This window comes from Triplophysa rosa, linkage group LG14 (assembly GCF_024868665.1).
Source record: "Triplophysa rosa linkage group LG14, Trosa_1v2, whole genome shotgun sequence".
Classification (NCBI taxonomy): Eukaryota; Metazoa; Chordata; class Actinopteri; order Cypriniformes; family Nemacheilidae; genus Triplophysa; species Triplophysa rosa.
In genome coordinates, this window is record NC_079903.1 from 6210833 (window position 1) to 6230283 (window position 19451).

At 40.9% G+C, this 19451-nt stretch overlaps 1 protein-coding gene across 1 annotated transcript; it reads left to right on the plus strand.

Annotated features, from left to right (window-relative positions):
* Positions 1-249: 249 nt before the first annotated feature.
* Positions 250-19392, plus strand: LOC130564340 (P2Y purinoceptor 14-like). Its single transcript, XM_057350313.1, has 2 exons — positions 250-342; positions 13514-19392. The coding sequence occupies exons 1-2, from the start codon at positions 318-320 to the stop codon at positions 14512-14514; spliced, it is 1026 nt and encodes a 341-aa protein (XP_057206296.1). The 5' UTR covers positions 250-317; the 3' UTR covers positions 14515-19392.
* The last annotated feature ends 59 nt before the right edge of the window (positions 19393-19451 follow it).

Consider the following 19451-nt stretch of genomic DNA (forward strand, 5'->3'; position numbering starts at 1 on the left):
ACCAAAATATATAATCCTCTGCATTATTTCATTGAATATTGTATACCTTAACAAAATGATTGAGAACTCTCCAGAGCTCCTGCATGAAAGAGCAATAAAATGTCATTGTAGTAAAGCTTTTAGAGAAGGAAACTGTGCTTGTGTATAGACGTGTTAGTGGAGGAACCTCCTGTAGTGCTGAGCAAGTGTCTGCCCACGCGACATCTCTTATACCCATTCTTTTGGTTCCTGTCCCAATGAGCACGCCTTCTTCCTCTGTAATATCATGTGAGGCTTATCTGCCCTGTCTAATACTTCGGCGCTTCTCTTATGATACAATGCATGCTGATTCAGCTCCTCAAAGTAAGTTTTTTTCTATTAAGTTTATCATCAATTAAAAGTTTTGATGCTAAATTATGTTGAATATTGCAGTACAACTGCACAGTGTAAATTATTAAGGTATAACAAATATTTGTTTGTGATGCAAGAGCTTTGATGTTGATTCAAGAAAAGCATAAGGAAAAAAGGTTTTCAGAGATAAACTAAGTAGAAAAAAAGTAGTAAACTAAGCAGTAAAAAGTAGGGCTCCAGGCCAAATATTCATGTCTTTAGATCTTAAACACAGCGGATTTATAAATCTTAAGTTTTATTTTCAGACAAAAAGGAAATCTTTTCCCCCTTTGTGTTTGCTGTTGCTCTGAGGTTGACAAACTGCTGAACTTGCTCAGTTTCACCCAAGAGAATCTAGAAGTTGTTCTTTTTTAAATCTGTAAAAGACCACACACTGGCCCAACGACGTAATCCAATGGCGTAGTTGAAGGGATCTCGTGTTCTGCTTCTCCTCAGCGATTTCTACATGAAGTTATTTAAAAACTGTTACAATTTAGTTCAATTTACATGACTCTGTGGTTAAGACCGATCAAATAAGTTATTGATATGCCAGTTTTTGGGGCAGTCGTGGCCTAATGCTTAGAGAGTCGGACTCGTGACCAGAAGGTTGCCGGTTCGAATCCCAGGGCCGGCGGGTAACGACTGAGGTGCCCTTGAGCAAGGCACCTTACCCCTACTTGCTCCCCGGGTGCTGCAGTGATAGCTGCCCACTGCTCCGGGGGTACGTGTGGTCACCACTTGCTGTGCGTGTGTTCACTACTCTCTGGATGGGTTAAATGCAGAGGTCACATTTCGGGTACGGGTCACCATATCTGACTAATAGGTCACTTTCACTTTTTCACTTTCGTTTGGGACGTCTCACGCCGGCCGGTTCGTGGATCTCACTGTCACAAAACTGTCAGTTCTGATCTTTAGTCAGAGGTTGCTGGGTAAACTAATATCATTAAGTCTGGCCGCCCAATGCTTGCTCAGAATCATAACAATAGTAATTTTAGTCACGATCATGCAACTTGCTAAGGCAGGTGATAGGTGGAATTCTGGTACATGTGAGCTTTAATAAATATGCCTCATTTATAGTTGAAAATCAAAACTCCAGTCCATCCTATCCTGACATATTGATTTTGCAGTAACAAAACAGGCTCCTTTCAATCTACCGGTAATAACTGACTCTGAAGAATTCAGATATGTGACCCTGGATCACAAAACCAGTCTTAAGTAGCACGGGAACATTTTTAGTAAAAGACAAAAATACATTGTGAGGGTCAAAATTATCAATTTTTCTTTTATGCCAAAAATCATTAGGATATTAAGTAAAGATCATGTTCCATGAAGATATTTTGTAAATTTCCTACCTTAAATATATAAAAACTTTATTTTTTGTGAGTGGATGGTCTGCCACAGTGCCCCAGATTAACAACTTCAAAGGCAATTTTCTCAATATTTTGATTTTTTTGCGCTCTCAGACTCCAGAGTTTTAAACGGTTGTATCTCAGCCAGATATTGTCCTATTCTAACAACTCATATATCTATAGAAAGTTTATTTATTCAGCTTTCAGATTATGTAAAAATCTCAATTTCGAAAAATTGACCCATAAGACTGGTTTTGTTGTCCAGGGTCACATATAATCAACAATAACAATTTATTATGCCAGGCAGGTACAACACTAATTAAATCATAGAATGCACATACAAAGAAAATCCAAACTTAATAGACAAAGATGATCAATATAAGAATAAAATAAAACCACAAAGTTTATCATACCTGGCAAAATCGAGACACACAGTTGAAGTGTGGGAAGTTCTGGTTACAGATGCTGCCAAATTTAGACACACAATTGCAGTGTGGGAAGTTCTGGTTACAGATGCTATCCTGAGTCTTTTGCATGTTCACCTTATATACCCAGATGTAACAAAGCCAATGGTCAGTGAGAAACTTGGTTTGTTTGTTTTCTCGTGACTGAAGAGATCATCAAATGGGATCTCAATCTATCTGTAAACAAGATTCCATGAGAAAGTCACACCTCTTAGAGAAGTGCAGGTTATGTCCTAAAGTTAAAAAGCTCTAATACACTCTTGGTTAGTTTTAAAGGAACTAGACCTTTTTACCCATCGCACCATGACGTTTAAAACAATACCAAACATGATGATCAAGTCTTCATAACATGACAATAAATGATATAACAGTATGAAATGTGTAAACACATTTCCAGTGGTCAGGGCCTGAAGAGATGAAGAGGAGGGGAGAGGTGTGATAAGAAGAGGGGGTTCAGTTCCTGGGCATCAACAACCTCTGATGGGAGGGCAGGATATCATTCCTCGGGATCTAGCAACAAATGGGGTTTAATTGTTTTGTGTCCCAGCATCACAAACACACTCGGTTCTTAGTACTTTTCCAGCTGCCTTACAAATCCTTTATTATGATTTATGATTAACAACAAAAAGACAAAACAACATTCATCCTCCACAAGCTGTAGTGAATTGTACACCATAAACTCCCACATATATTACATAAACAAACAAACAAATAAAATATAAGAATAAAAAAGAAGGAAAGAAAGAAACGCTGTAAAAACACAATAACGTCTGGCTGCAGACGAGATACACTCTCAGCCGTGCACTCAGAGTCATGCACTCTTTGCCGCATATGCGCACTCAGACACATGCACTCTTAGCTGCATATACGCACTCGGACACATGCACTCTTAGCTGCATATACACACTCGGACACATGCACTCTTAGCTGCATATACGCACTCGGACACATGCACTCTTAGCCGCATATGCGCACTCGGACACATGCACTCTCAGCTGCATATGCGCACCCAGACACATGCAGTCTCAGCCACACTTGCGCACTCGGACACATGCACTCTCAGCCACACATGCGCACTCAGACACATGCACTCTCAGCCACATGCACTCTCAGCCACACATGCGCACTCGGACACATGCACTCTCAGCCACACATGCGCACTCGGACACATGCACTCTCAGCCACACATGCGCACTCAGACACATGCACTCTCAGCCACATATGCGCACTCAGACACATGCACTCTCAGCCGCACATGCGCACTCAGACACATGCACTCTCAGCCACGCATGTGCACTCAGACACATGCACTCTCAGCCACGCATGTGCACTCAGACACATGCACTCTCAGCCGTGCATGCGCACTCAGACACATGCACTCTCAGCCGCACATGCGCACTCAGACACATGCACTCTCAGCCACACATGCGCACTCAGACACATGCACTCTCAGCCGCACATGCGCACTCAGACACATGCACTCTCAGCCGCACATGCGCACTCAGACACATGCACTCTCAGCCGCACATGCGCACTCAGACACATGCACTCTCAGCCGCACATGCGCACTCAGACACATGCACTCTCAGCCGCACATGCGCACTCAGACACATGCACTCTCAGCCGCACATGCGCACTCAGACACATGCACTCTCAGCCGCACATGCGCACTCAGACACATGCACTCTCAGCCGCACATGCGCACTCAGACACATGCACTCTCAGCCGCACATGCGCACTCAGACACATGCACTCTCAGCCGCACATGCGCACTCAGACACATGCACTCTCAGCCGCACATGCGCACTCAGACACATGCACTCTCAGCCGCACATGCGCACTCAGACACATGCACTCTCAGCCGCACATGCGCACTCAGACACATGCACTCTCAGCCGCACATGCGCACTCAGACACATGCACTCTCAGCCGCACATGCGCACTCAGACACATGCACTCTCAGCCGCACATGCGCACTCAGACACATGCACTCTCAGCCGCACATGCGCACTCAGACACATGCAGTCTCAACCGCACATGCGCACTCAGACACATGCACTCTCAGACGCACATGCGCACTGAAACACATGCACTCTCAGACGCACATGCGCACTCAGACACATGCACTCTCAGCCGCACATGCGCACTCAGACACATGCACTCTCAGACGCACATGCGCACTGAGACACATGCACTCTCAGACGCACATGCGCACTCAGACACATGCACTCTCAGCCGCACATGCGCACTCAGACACATGCACTCTCAACCGCACATGCGCACTCAGACACATGCACTTAAAAAAAACTTCGCCTGAAAACTTTTAACATCGCCTGAAAATATGTGAAAATGAAAACGTATTTCACAAGGTGAACTGTAAAAAAAAAAGTTATAGCTGAAAGACATTAATGAACATCTACACTAATAATGTCCGATTACTTTGCATGCTTGCCTATGCATTCGGAAAATACATTACTAAATAAAACCTTTATAAACACAAATAAATGTATATAAACACACACGCATACACATAAATGTCTCATTCTACACTGAATGAATATAAACAGGTGCTTGTTAATCAATGGTTTAATTATGAAGTTTTATTATGCACACACACACTATATACTGTATATATATATATACATACATACAAGAGCACGACGTATCACGTCTGTTCTTGTGAACTTGAGGTTTCTGTATCAGCTTTCAATGCCCAGAACAAGCCTATTGGTTCAACACCAGTGAAGTTGCGAGGGGTGGCGGCTGAGGTCAACCTGACCATTGTCATCTGCCTCGTAGGTGGCCAAAGCCTGGATACAAGGCAATTGTCATCTGTGACTTTTGACCGCAGTTTCACGCATTGTTGCAGATTTAAACCATTTACGGTCACATGCAATAGATCTTCAAACAAGCATTTGTAACTGGGCTAAAGTCTAATGCTTACCCCAGTGGTTTAATGCATTTTTACAAAAGTTTTTCTCGCAAAAGGTCTACACATATACAGTGGCTTGTAAAAGTATTCATCCCCCTTCATTTTATTCACATTATGTTATGCTGCTGCCTTATCTTAAACTATTTTAAATGATTATTTTTTTACATTAATCTACACTCCACGCACAATAATGACAAAACAAAAAACTGATTTTTGACAGCTTTGCAAATTTATTAAAAATAAAAAACAAAAATAAGTACATTGCATAAGTATTCATACCCTCAACTCAGAAAATGGAAAGCGCCTTTACAAACTCAAATCTTTTTGGGTATGATGTGAAAAGCTTTACACATCTGCATTTGGCAATTTTCTGTCATTCTTCTCCTCAGATCCTCTCAAACTCAGGTTGGATGGAGATCATCAGTAGACAAACATTTTCAGGTTTCTACAGAGATGTTCAGTTGGGTTCAAGCACTAGCTGGGCCACTCAAGGACATAGACAGAGTTGTCCATAAGCCACTCTTGCATTGTTTTAGTTGTGTGCTTAGGATCATTGTCATGTTGGAGAATGAACCTTCTGCCCTGTCCGAGGTTCTGAATGTTCTGGGCTAGGTTTTCATGATCATTATCTCCGTATTTTGTGTACAGTCCCTGAAGCTGAAAAACACACCCACGTCATGATGCTGTTTCCACTACACTTTACTGTTAAGACGGTATTGTACAGGTGTTGAGCAGTGCTTGTTTTTCTCCAGACATGATGCATGAATCTGAGATTCATCAGACCAGAATATCTTGTTTCTGACAGTTTGAAAGATTCGTTGAAGTACGTTTTTGCATATTTCAAGTTTCCATGTGTCTTAACTGAGCAAAGGCTTGAGTCTGACCACTAAGCCATAAAGCCCAGATTGGTGGAGTGTTGCAGTGATGTTTGTCCTTCTGTAAGTTTCTCCCATCTCCATATATGATCATGGAGCTCAACCGGAGTAATCATCAGCTTCTTGGTCACCGCTCTAACCAAGACCCTTCTCCATCGATGGCTCAGTTTGGACAGGAGGTCAGCTCAAGTAAGAGATCTGGTGGTTCCAAACCTCTTTCATTGAGGATAAATGGAGGCTACATGCTTCTGTGAACCTTCAATACAGCAGATTTTTTCAGAAGTCTTCCCCAGATCTGTGCCTTGATACAATCCTGTCTCAAAGCTCTACTGGCAGTTCTTTTGACCTCATGTCTTGGTTTTTACTTTGATATGCATTTTCAGCTGTTGCACCCTTTATAGAGAGAGGTATGTGCCGCTCCAAATCATACTTATTCAATTGAATTTGGCACAGGTTAACTCCACTCGAAGTGAATAAACATCAACAAGCAAAACTAATGCTTCTGAGCAAAATTTCAAGTGTCCCAGAAAAGGGTATGAATACTTATGCAATGTACTTATTTTTGTTTTTTATTTTTAATAAATTTGCAAAGCTGTCAAAAATTTTTTGTTTTTTGTTTTGTTTTGTCATTATTGTGCATGGAGTGTAGATTAATGTAAAAAAATTTTTTTTAAAGTAGTTTAAGATAAGGCAGCAGCATAACAAAATGTGAATAAAATGAAGGGGGATGAATACTTTTGCAAGCCACTGTACATATGTGGCATTATATAACATGGCATTGTGAAAAAAATAAAATAAAATCTTAACATAAAACATAAAATGGACAACTGTGTTCAATTTTGTGCTCGATAAAAGATTCTAAGATGCATGTTGTCCACCACATTCTCTAAAAAAGTGAAAACAAACATCAGAGGCTCTACATTATCATGCTCTATAAAATCTGTACTGAAGAACCGTTCCAAGGCCTCAGCAGCTTCATCATCCTCCATGCGAAGTATAAGAGGAAGCTGAACTGAGCCAAGAAGATCCCCAGAGTTCTCCAAGCACCACTGACTCATGACACACTCCTAAAATAACAACAATGCAGAAGATGATAAATAAAAATATGCTGAACAATAATGGCCGCAACCCCTCTAACAAAACTTACTTTTCATGGAGACTGAACCACCTGCTTCTGCTTCTGCTTCTGCACCTGCAAACTCACGGATTAAATAATTGCTTTCATCTACCTAAAAAGCAAATATGAGGTTTGAGTTTGAGCCTGTTACCTGTAGTACTACCTTTTTAAGGTAACTGGTACTTTTCCTGAGGAGCAGCTACAAAGTAACATGTACTGTACAAGTTACCTGTCCTTTGAAATGCTCTTCCTGTTAGTGGAGAAAATACAGCACAAGTTTACCTAGTTAGTCATCGTCATGTTTCCATTAAGTTTTGTTCCATGTTTTCCGTCAGCCTGTATTCTATCATTAGTTTCTATCATTGTTAATTAGTCCCGCACCTATTTCTGTTTCCCTTGATTATGTTCCCCTCTGTATTTAAACCCAGTGTCATCATCATGTTCCTTGTCGGTTATCGTTTATGTCTACGTGGTATGTTTGTGTTCCTTGGTTCTCTCTCAAGTATATTATTAAAATACCCTTTTTGGATTACTTCGTCGTCGTGTGCTCTCCATATCGCCTGACAAGTAACAGAATAACCGACCTTCCAGCGATAGAATATATCCACTCTTCAGAGGCCGCCCTGCTGGAGCTAAGGCAGGAAGGCCGGCCGCTGGAGAGCTATGTGGAGGAGTTCGCAAGTTTGTGCTATCGGGTGACACAGGAGAACAGACCACCCGCCTAAAAAAACATTTCAATTAAGAGAAATATAGCAAATTTTAAACATATCAAACCAGTCTATCTTACCTGATGCCCCCCAGGATTTTCTGGGAAATTTTGTTGTACGACTGCCTGTTTTGCATCTCTGCTCTTAATCTTAATAACATGCGAGATCCCTTGGAGTCCACATTGCAGGCTTTGCACAGCTTTCTGATAACACCAACCTGTTATGTAAATGATTCATGATCAGACAAATCATTGGATTAAATGGGAATTATTAAAACAGTTCTTCAAGACTTTAACGTTCTGTTTCATCAACTCGTCCACAAGACGATCCTCAGATACAGTGAGAACCTGAGCTTCGGTTGATGTAACTTTTGTAGAAACAACTTCCTCATACTCTGTATATTGAGTACTGTGTTACCCATCCTTGTTTTTTTTCCAATTCACGGAGCCCACTTTTCATAACTTACAACAAATCCACAACAAATGGATTTTTTGTTCGGCCTGAGTAAAAAAAGGGGAATTTGATAATTGATAATATCGATATTAAATAAACCAAAGACTATAGAATACCCAAGACATGTCATTTGTATAGTTTTGAATTGGTAAAAAATGCAACACTCAATGTAGCAGATCTATTGAAGGAATCCCCCACCTTTGGAATAAAAGAGCCAATCTCTAATCAGTAAAGTCATCGCGTCACTACAGCTGCCAGAAGAATCAAAACAAAACACAATCGCATAACATCATTTAATGGAAACGCAGTCATTCCGCGATATTGTTTTAATTGACATTTAGAAAACATCGCTTAAATTTTGCGCAAATCTGTATTGGAAACCTGGCTACAGTTGCTATAGAAACAGTCAGCATTATGAGATATGAGATACTTAGGACTGAGCATGCGTACTGGCCTAAAATAAGCCTTTTTTAACGCTATATCAGCCAAAGAAACAACATTTGAGACAGTTGTTTTCAGATTTTATTGATGAATTGAAACATAAAATTTCATTGTAAGCTTGGCAAACAGTTTTGGAGAATTTGATGCTTCCCCTTTTAAAGAAATAGGAGCTGCAACTGCATGCCCGGTTGGCTTTTCAAAGATGGCCGCTGAGTGAAATGACTCGTCTTAAAGAGCTATTTCAGGGACTTAATAAAATAACACCATGTTTTACTCATCCTCGAGGCATCCTAGGTGTATATGACCTTCTTCTTTAAGACTGAGACAGTCAGAGTTATAAAACCATTTATCCTGGCTCTTCTAAGCTTTATAATGGGAGTGAATGGGGGACGAGATTTTGAAGCTTCAAAAAGTGCATCCATTGATCAAAAAACTGCTCCAAACGACTACATGGGGTCAATGATGGCCTTCTGAAGTGAATCAATGCGTTTGTTTAAGACAAATATTCATATTTGCAAGTTTATAAACAGTAAAATCTGACTTCCATTTTCTGTCGGCTGCATGTGCACGAGAGGATGGCGTTCTGGCAAATGACGCAGGCATGTCATAAGTTCCAGATGACGAACACAGCATTTTTTAAATTGTTTTGCTGTGTCCTCTGTACTGCCGTGTTCGTCACCGGAACTTACGACATATTTGCCGGAATGCCATCCTCGCCGGCAGAGTTGTGGACTCGAGTCTCATGACTTGGACTCGACTCGGACTCGAGTCACAAATTTGATGACTTGCGACTCGACTCGACAAAATCAGAGAAGACTTCGACTTGAACACTATGACTCGGCAAGTCTTTATATATTTTAAAACCAAACATCGAAGTTGTGATCACAGTCGGCTGTTCTCTGGAGTGAATCACACAGGCAGCAATTATAAACATTTTGAATCACACAGGCAGCAATTATAAACATTTCAATCTTAAATTTAAGACGTTTTATTCATCTCAAACGCATCCAATTGTGAAGGAAATAATAAAGCTCACTATTCTCCCTGGTCTCCCTCATGCTCCTGTACCAGCCATTCATTTCATGTTGGGAAAAATGGGTGAGCTTGCATGTTGTAAATCCGCCAACTTGAACTGCATTGCAGCGCATAGCCCTAATAATGGTTTGCACAGAGCTGTAACAGGTGTAGATGTGCATGGAGCCGATGCTGCCGCAGATGAGGACGTGCAAGGAGTCAGTGCAGGTGGGGATTTACATGGACCCGATGCAGAAGCTGCCACAGGTGAGGACGTGCAAGGAGTCAGTGCAGGAGGGGATTTACATGGAGCAGATGAAGATGCTGCCGCAGATGAGGACGTGCAAGGAGTCAGTGCAGGTGGGGATTTACATGGAGCCGATGCAGAAGCTGCCACAGGTGAGGACGTGCAAGGAGTCCTGGCAACTGGCTCTTTCCGAAGGGAATTGGCAGACCGCTCAGGAATAAGCCAGTCGTCTTTGAGCTGCGCAATGCCAGCTGTATGGGACGGGATCATCCGCATGTCTACCAGATATATAAGGTTCCCATACGATGCAGTTGACCAGCCAAACATTAAAGCACAATTTGCAGCGATAGCCGGTATTCCTAATGTAATCGGAGTGATCGACTGCACACACATTTCTATAAAGGCGTCATCTGAGGAAAAATTTGCATATGTCAATCGGAAACATTTCCATTCAATAAATGTGCAGATAATATGTGACGCACAAATTCGCCTAACAAATATTGTGGGAAGGTGGCCTGGGTCAACCCATGATTCATTCATACTTACAAACAGCATGGTTGGGATGAGGCTCCAAGCTGGCACGGTGCGCGATGGGTGGCTTCTTGGTGAGTGATGCATTTAAAGTTAAGTTTCTATATAAAAAAATATTAAAATCATTCAACTGCCCATCAGGAGACCGCGGTTATCCACTAAAGACGTGGTTGTTAACCCCCCTCACCAACCCACAAACTGACCGAGAGCGCAGATACAATGATGCCCATTCTCGCACTCGGTCAGTTGTAGAGCGGGCGATTGGGCAGCTGAAATGTCGGTGGCGCTGCCTTGACAGGACCGGGGGAATGCAGCTATACCGCCCTGACAAGGTGTGCCGCATCATGCTGGCCTGTGGTGTGCTGCACAATGTTGCGCACAAGCAAGGCATACCACTTGGTGAGGTGGTAGCACCGCCAGATGACCCAGGACCAGTGTATGTGCAGCCCAACCAACAAGCTATTCAGGCCCGTCAACATGTGATTGCGACAATATAAATGGTAATCAGACACAAACTTCATTTTTTGACCAATTCCTTTCATGAGTGACTTATGTCTGTGAGTGCGTCAGTGATATTTTTCAGGTGAGTGTTAATTTCTCAGATGGCCCGAACGATTTGCTGTTGTGACTCCAGAACAGCATGCGTCTAGACGCTGCCAGACGGACGGGACTCAGCACTGGGGGGAGTACTGGAAACGCCGGAGATGTCGGACACAAAGGGCTCTGGCTGCTCCAGAGGGGCGGACTCTGAGTGCGTGCCAGTGGACATTTCTGCTGTTGCACCACACAAGTCTAAATAAACACAGGCACATGTTAACTGTGATTTGAGTTTGTTCATTATTAATGGGTACACGTATTTGGCATAAATGCAAATGATACGTAAAATATCTGGTGTAATTGAGCTAGATTACATGCATTTCGAAATTAATTGCAGGCTGGTGTGTACCAACGTTAAGCAAATAAATAATAAATTACCTTCGTAGCAGTCCTGTAGTAAATCCGAGTCCCCCACAGCAACGGATACTACTCCAGAGAGTAAAGTGTCGCCTACAATAGAGGCAACTCTCTGCTCAAAGGGTGTGAGTTCATTGACCCCTGTACCACCGCCTGTTCTGCCCACACTTTGTCGGTGCACAGCAGATCTCTGCTTAACTTCCACTTTTATATCCGACCATTTCTTTTTAATTTCATTTAAAGTGCGATTTTCCGATCCCACCGCGTTGACGGCGTCAGCCAAACTCTCCCACTATTTTTTTTCCTTTTGTTATTAATTCCGGAGGACAAAGTTCCAAATAAAATATTTTTTCTAGCTTCTACCTCTGACAGTAGCACCTCCAATTCACATTCCGTAAATTTTCGTTTCTTGCTGCTTGGTTTTTTTCATTTTCTTGCTACTTGGTTTTGCCAAAGTGGACTCATTACCATATTCAAATTTATTTCATTGAGGGAGGAGACAGAGTGCTGGTGCATGTGCGCTCAATTTCAAGTTAATTGTGATGTATTAAGAGAATATGCGTGGGATCCTGCGTACGCAGAGATTCATACATCTGAGTTTTTTTGTGCGTACGCACATTTACAGCTTTGTCCGTACGCAATGTTTTAGTATGGAATCAACGCAAGTCTTTGTACATGAGGCCCCTGGCTTCTGGTTGGTGGCGAAATATGACTCAAACGGCTTTCCATATGCGCAGCTGAAATTGCATCGACTGCAGCCAGACCCCTCTCAAAAATCACACTGTGAAACCACGCATTCACGTGACACGAAATTCGCAGGTCAGAGTTCACCAAACTTGAATTTTGCTATGCAGCGAAATGCTAAATATCTTCAGATGGGCTTGCGCCTCCGGTCTGTCGCATTTGCATGAGTATGAATGGAAGTCAATGGAGCGAAAAGTCAAGTGTGACCATGGCTTTAGTCAATTGTCGGTTTCCTTAGTTACTAATTGGATTTCCATTAGTTACCAAGGTTACCAATTATTATCACCTATGTCAAGTTTTGTATATGAAGAGTCGATCAGACTTTTTCTTTTAAATTAGCATTTTTATTAGGCTGCTTTGTTCAGGTTCAGTACTTTACTTTTATTTTAAAGGAAATTATAAGGTTATTAGTTTGTGAAAAAAATCCCTTTTTGAATATCCTGTTAATCAATTAATTGTGTTTTTTGTTGTGATTTTTATGTAGTGTGGTTTTTTTTGTAGTGATTTTGAAACAGTAACTGTTGCAAAATCACTGAAGATGCAACTAGAAACATTGAAAGGCACTGAAAAAGATGAAAGCACAGTCAATTCACAACAGAACAGAACAGAACAGCGGACAAACCATCTTTACGTGGGGGTATACCAAACATCCATACAAACAATTTTTCTTCTGCCATTCAACATCAATAGACAGGCTGATTTATCTCAGTATCAATCTGAATCAAAAACACATCTCCACAATAACACATCCGTCAACTCTTCAGAATAAATGCTTGAAATCACAAGATTCTATATGCACCATCTGATTGGTTATCGCAGAGGTTTTTAAAAAAAATTTGTCAGACAAACCCCTTTTATCTAAATAATTATTTGAAGTACTCTCCTTGAGGATGTAAATATTTCAATAATTAAATGACATCTTTGCATGTTTAATTTCATGGACACTCTGTTTTGGGGGTTTTATTAGTAGTATTTTAGTAGTATATTCTAGACATTTCTTTTCTATTTACCATTATTTTTTCAATGGAAACAACTTGTCTGTGCACTGGTAGAGATATACAGTGTACCTCACAAACCCCCTGCAATTACTTTGTGAACCACAGTTTGGGATACCTTTGGTTATTGGAACATTGAGGCGTCTTGAGGTTATACCATACAATGCTTTGGTACATTCTGCAAGGTTAGCTGTACAAAGATTTTGTTTTACATTTTTAAGTATTGTTTTTAAAAGTCTAAAAAAATCCTTAAACAGTGACACGTTATGAATTGTCCCTTTAATGTTTAATGTAACTAACCAAGAGCTTTCGATGTTTCAGATATGGACTACAGCAATGTGACTCAGAAAGCAAGAAACGGCACAGATTTCAACAGTGTGTTCACACAGCAGGTTTTGCCTTTATTCTACTCCATCATCTGTGTTTGTGCGTTTATACTCAATGGATTTGCCGCTTGGATCTTCTTCAGAGTTCCAAGCACCTCAGTCTTGGTGGTTTACCTAAAAAACATGGTGGTGGCTGACATGCTGATGCTCTTCACATACCCCTGGCGTGTGGCGAGTGACCTGGGTTACGGTGACTTGCAGTTAAAACTCATAGTTTGCCGCTACACTGCTGTACTTTTTTACCTGAGCATGTACACTGGAATCGTATTCATGTGCCTTATCAGCTTGGAACGTTATTTCAAAATCGTCCGCACCACATCAAGCATGTTGTCCTTTCTACAGCGTGTCACGGTGGGAAAGGTTCTGGCACTCTTAGCATGGATTGTTATGATCATCTGTATGTTGCCAAACTCCATATTAACCAACCAGCCCATTCCTGAGGATTATTCCTGCATGGCCCTAAAAAGTTCACTGGGTCGACGCTGGCATGAAGTTTCTGTCCACTTTAATGTCGGAGTCTTCTGGGTGGCTTTCCTGTTGATCATGTTTTGCTACACCTCTATAGCATGTCATGTGTACCGCTCCTACAGAAGGGTGCAACAGGACAGCAGTGAGGCAGGACGACGGTCAAATCGAAGCATCTTCAGCTTGCTGGCTGTGTTTGTTTTGTGCTTTGTACCATATCACATTTGCCGTGTGCCCTACACACTCAGTCAAAGGCCCGGGGCTGGTTTTAGCATTCACAACCGTTTTATTCTCTTCCAGATGAAAGAGGTAACACTCTTCCTGTCTGCCCTTAATGTTTGTCTGGATCCCGTCATTTACTTCTTCATGTGCAGAACATTCAGAGAGTCACTTTTGCACAAGATGCCTTCTGTAAATGGTGAAAACAGAAGGCCTTCTATCGGGACCGGACTGAGCATCAGTAATCTGTAAAAAGAAAGCTAAAGGAAATGAGAGACACCGCATATCTAGTTTGAAAACCACACGTGGTTTTCACACTTCCGAAACGAATGGCAAGAAAGGGGGAACATTTGAAATGAAATGTCACACAGAAAAGTGGTATACAAAACCATAAAGACGGAAAAACCCATGTTCTGCAGAATTAGATTGTGCTGAAACATCTCATCTAGGTTTCTGAGTAAGCACACACTTGTTTTATATGGTTTATATGTACTTAAAATATCATTGTCTGTTTAAAAATGTTTGATAATATTATTATATATGATATGACATATTTTTAGAATATTTAGAACAACAGACATTTGATAATATATTAAACAACTCTATTTAAGGGGTTTAATTAAAAACCCATTTACTTTGCCAATATCCTTCAAACCACTGTGTTTAACCCATTTGTCAGCAAGGAACTTTAGTATAATCACATTTTCATTTATGCATTTTTAATAAGTAGGTCAGAGTTTATAGTTTAATTTTATGCAAAAAATATTAGTTAAACTGAGGGACCATGATTTGTTACACTGAATGTTATTTTGTCAAAAAAAGGAGAGAGTGTATTTGTATTCTCATTGTTTGTATTATGGCATTATTTTTAGTAGTAGTCTGTAATATTACAATGACAGTCAAGATTTGCACACAAAACAATTAACATGAATATAAAATTACTGAGATGGATTTAAACTCTGTCTTACTATGAATGCTTTGTTTGCTAACATAAATGAAGTGATATCATGATCCTCTCTTAAACTTAAGGTTAACTTTCAATTTCATGGCATATGGGAGATGGGTTCTCTATCTAGAAATAGTGGTAAGCTATTAATTTAAAGACCAATTGTGGTGAAAAACAAGTTTTTAATGTTGTTTTTATGTCTGTGGTGTTTTAATATGCTTAAACTGTGTGCAAATTTATACTTTTAAACCATTGCTGAGTATTTTCTCCATGAAACAGTTGACCAAAGACAGTTTAAAAATGCGGTTTGAAACTGCCCCACTAATTATGTCATAATCAACATCACATCAACTCATGTGACCTCTGTGCTCCAAGACAACGTTTAACTAATAAATACACACAGCTAGGCTGTGTATATGAAACTCTGACCTCGGTCAAAATGATTAGTCTCGAAACAAATAGATTCTTCAGACACATGATTGCCCATTATGAAATGTAACCAAAACTAGGCTATTAATCCTATTACCACTTAAAGGCGGGGTGTCCGATTTCTCTTAGCCGTTTTTGATTTTCAAATCACCAAAACAAACACACCCCTACCCCCATCTGTCGCTTTCGTCAGTGCTCGGCTAATGTCCGTCCTGTGCACTGTGCACCTTACTGCTGATTGGCTACAAGGTTGTTTTGGTACTCGGCCCGACTCAGTTGTCTAAAGCATAATTCGGAAATCGGTTACCCCGCCTTTAAGTGATATTAGAGGCAGAGGCCAATTTTAGATGTATTTGCTGGCATCAAGCTGTTCTCGGCGGCGCTAACAGCCCGGTGATCAAGGGGAACTCACACATTAGATTCACGTCGAGGCCAATTTTAAAATAGGCACTAGTATCTTTATAAGTCAACTGCAGATTCTTGGTTTCATATTTAAAATCTTCCATACAAAAACACCACTGCGAAAAAGTGGCTAGAGTTTTCGCGACCAATTGAAAAGACCTTTCGGCACCCCCTTACGTTTCAGCACACCTCCACCTTTAGGCACGCCCATTTCTCCGACCTGCAGATACCCGTCTTATAGATTCGGGCAAAAATGATCGCTGCATTGCTGTGTCAGCTCTCAGTTTCACTTTCAGCATCTGGAACTACCAAGTGCGATTGAGTTGAGGCAGAGCTAATTTGCATATTCATGTATATCATGTAAAGCTGAAGTGTAGAGTTATATTCAAGCTATTTTAAAGCAGGAAAAAATATTTTCAATGGAAAAAAACATTTAAATATGTAATGATTAGTTTTAAGGGATAAAATTATCAACCACAGGGCGACTTTAATGACTGCAGTCTGCAAAAGCCTTAACTACTGTACTGAGTCTGCATTTGCCTTTTGGAAGTGCCTGTAGCAACTTTGTAGATGTTTGTGGACATCTAAAATAGGCAACATATCCGCCAACCCATACGACTCGAAGTTGTTTGTCCCTTTCCCAACATATGATCCATAGGAGTGTTTACTAAATTAGCATCTCTACCGGCAACAGGTGAAGTGTCTTACAGTCACCATAAAATAACATGTTGCATTGATGACACTAATCTGGGTGTGATTTTCAGTTTAATCTATCAGTATTAACTGAATTTACATTACACTATTCACACACACACTGAGCAAGTAACGTAACCCATTTATTTATTATATAACATAAAACACAGCATATAAAACAGTCATAATTGTTTTTGAAAACGTACAAATATTCCAAGTGTACCAAGGTCAACTGATCAATGTTTATGAGGAAAAGACAACATCCACAGTAAATCCCAGATCTTGTGATTTTACGGGTGAACATTTTTAAAATGCATTTTTGTCAACGTTATAATGTATAAATAACAACAATTCAAAAAGTTCAATATGAACAAAAGAACATAATGAATTGGAGAATTTACACTGACCAAAATTATAAACGCAACACTTTTGTTTTTACCTCCACTTTTCATGAGCTGAACTCCAAGATCTAAGACTTTTTCTATGTACACAAAGGTCCGGGGGGTCCGAAAACCAGTCAGTATCTGGTGTGACCACCATTTGCCTCACGCAGTGCAACACATCTCCTTCGCATAGAGTTGATCAGGTTGTTGATTGTGGCCTGTGGGATGTTGGTCCACTCCTCTTCAATGGCTGTGCGAAGTTGCTGGATATTGGCAGGAACTGGAACACGCTGTCGTATACGCCGATCCAGAACATCCCAAACATGCTCAATGGGTGACATGTCAGGTGAGTATGCTGGCCATGCAAGAACTGGGATGTTTTCAGCTTCCAGGAATTGTGTACAGATCCTTGCAACATGGGGCCGTGCATTATCATGCTGCAACATGAGGTGATGGTTGTGGATGAATGGCAAAACAATGGGCCTCAGGATCTCGTCACAGTATCTCTGTGCATTCAAAATGCCATCAATAAAATGCACCTGTGTTCGTTGTCCATAACATACGCCTACCCATACCATAACCCCACAGCCACCATGGGCCACTCGATCCACAACGTTGACATCAGCAAACCGCTCACCCACACGACGCCATACACGCTGTCTGCCATCTGCCCTGTACAGTGAAAACCGGGATTTGTCCGTGAAGAGAACACCTCTCCAAAGTGCCAGATGCCATCGAATGTGAGCATTTGCCCACTCAAGTCGGTAACGACAACGAACTGCAGTCAGGTCGAGACCCCGATGAGGACGACAAGCATGCATATGAGCTTTCCCTGAGACAGTTTCTAAAAGTTTGTGCAGAAATTCTTTGGTTATGCAAACCGATTGTTGCAGCGGCTGTCCGGGTGTCTGGTCTCAGACGATCTTGGAGGTGAAGTCCTGGGCTGGTGTGGTTACACGTGGTCTGTGGTTGTGGCCAGTTGGATGTACTGCCAAAGTCTCTGAAACGCCTTTGCAGACAGCTTACGGTAGAGAAATGAACATTCAATTCACGGGCAACAGCTCTGGTGGACATTCCTGCAGTCAGCATGCCAATTGCATGCTCCCTAAAAACTTGCGACATCTGTTGCATTGTGCTGTGTGATAAAACTGCACATTTTAGAGTGGCCTTTTATTGTGGCCAGCCTAAGGCACACCTGTGCAATAATCATGCTGTCTAATCAGCATCTTGATATGACACACCTGTGAGGTGGAGGGATTATCTTGGCAAAGGAGAAGTGCTCACTAACACAGATTTAGACAGATTTGTGAACAATATTTGAGAGAAATAGGCCTTTTGTGTACATAGAAAAAGTCTTAGATCTTTGAGTTCAGCTCATGAAAAATGGGGGCAAAAACAAAAGTGTTGCGTTTATAATTTTGGTCAGTGTATGTGCAATCCCCTGGGAACACACACATGACCTTGGCATTGCTAGCACCTTGCTCTAACCACTGAGCCTCAGGAAAGCTGAATGAGTGCATCGCAAAACCAATTATACGAATCATCTTAGACTTATGTACCGTTCGTAATGTAAGCTTCGTAATGTAAGAAGCACTTGAAAATCGTCATAGATCTACGGGTGCTCTGAAGTAATCATGAATCCCTAAGTGCATCGAAAGAAGACAGATTTATGAGGTCACCTGCAGGACAACCGGAGAATTGGGTTTAAACTTAAACACTCCTAAATGTGATTTATAATGTATTTATTTATTTAGTTTTTTTTGTTTGTTTAAATTTTTTAATTACTAAACTAAATTTAACAAAAAAGACAGTACACAGTAATTAAATGGCTGAACATACAAAGAATAAAAAATATTTAGTGTGGGCAAGTTATATTGGTTCTAACAAAGGATGCATGTTTGTTGCTGGATTGCTGTATTAAAGTTACTCCACATTTTATGCTTAAATGAAATTAAAATTGTTGTGTTTAAAAGAGAAATGGTCAAAATGCTTATTTGGTGGTTGTCATGTCTTTGTCTTTCTTGTAGGCCAACCTCGAAGTTAGCGCCGTGCTGGTTCCCTCGATAAGATCTGTGATTAAGAAATGTTCATGATGTTTATGTTTTTTTCTATCAAGATAATATTTAAAGATGAACACAAAAAATGCTATCCCCTACAATGTTTTTAGATATCTGTGCCCGTGTTGCATTATTTGTGAGATTTATATGTGCCATGATGTCTAACGACTCTGTCAGAGGAAGTAGGCTAGTCGTTTTTAGCAACTTGTAAGCCGCCGTTTTAAAGACACAATAAAGGTTTAAAAAAATCACAAGCAGGTTATAACTGGTGTGTTTTAT

Bases quoted from the DNA above. Each gene is read 5' to 3' on its own strand.
- LOC130564340 (XM_057350313.1), top strand. From the start codon at position 318: ATGCATGCTGATTCAGCTCCTCAAA. The intron at 343-13,513 runs GTAAGTTTTTTT...TCGATGTTTCAG, and splicing joins TGCTGATTCAGCTCCTCAAA to ATATGGACTACAGCAATGTG.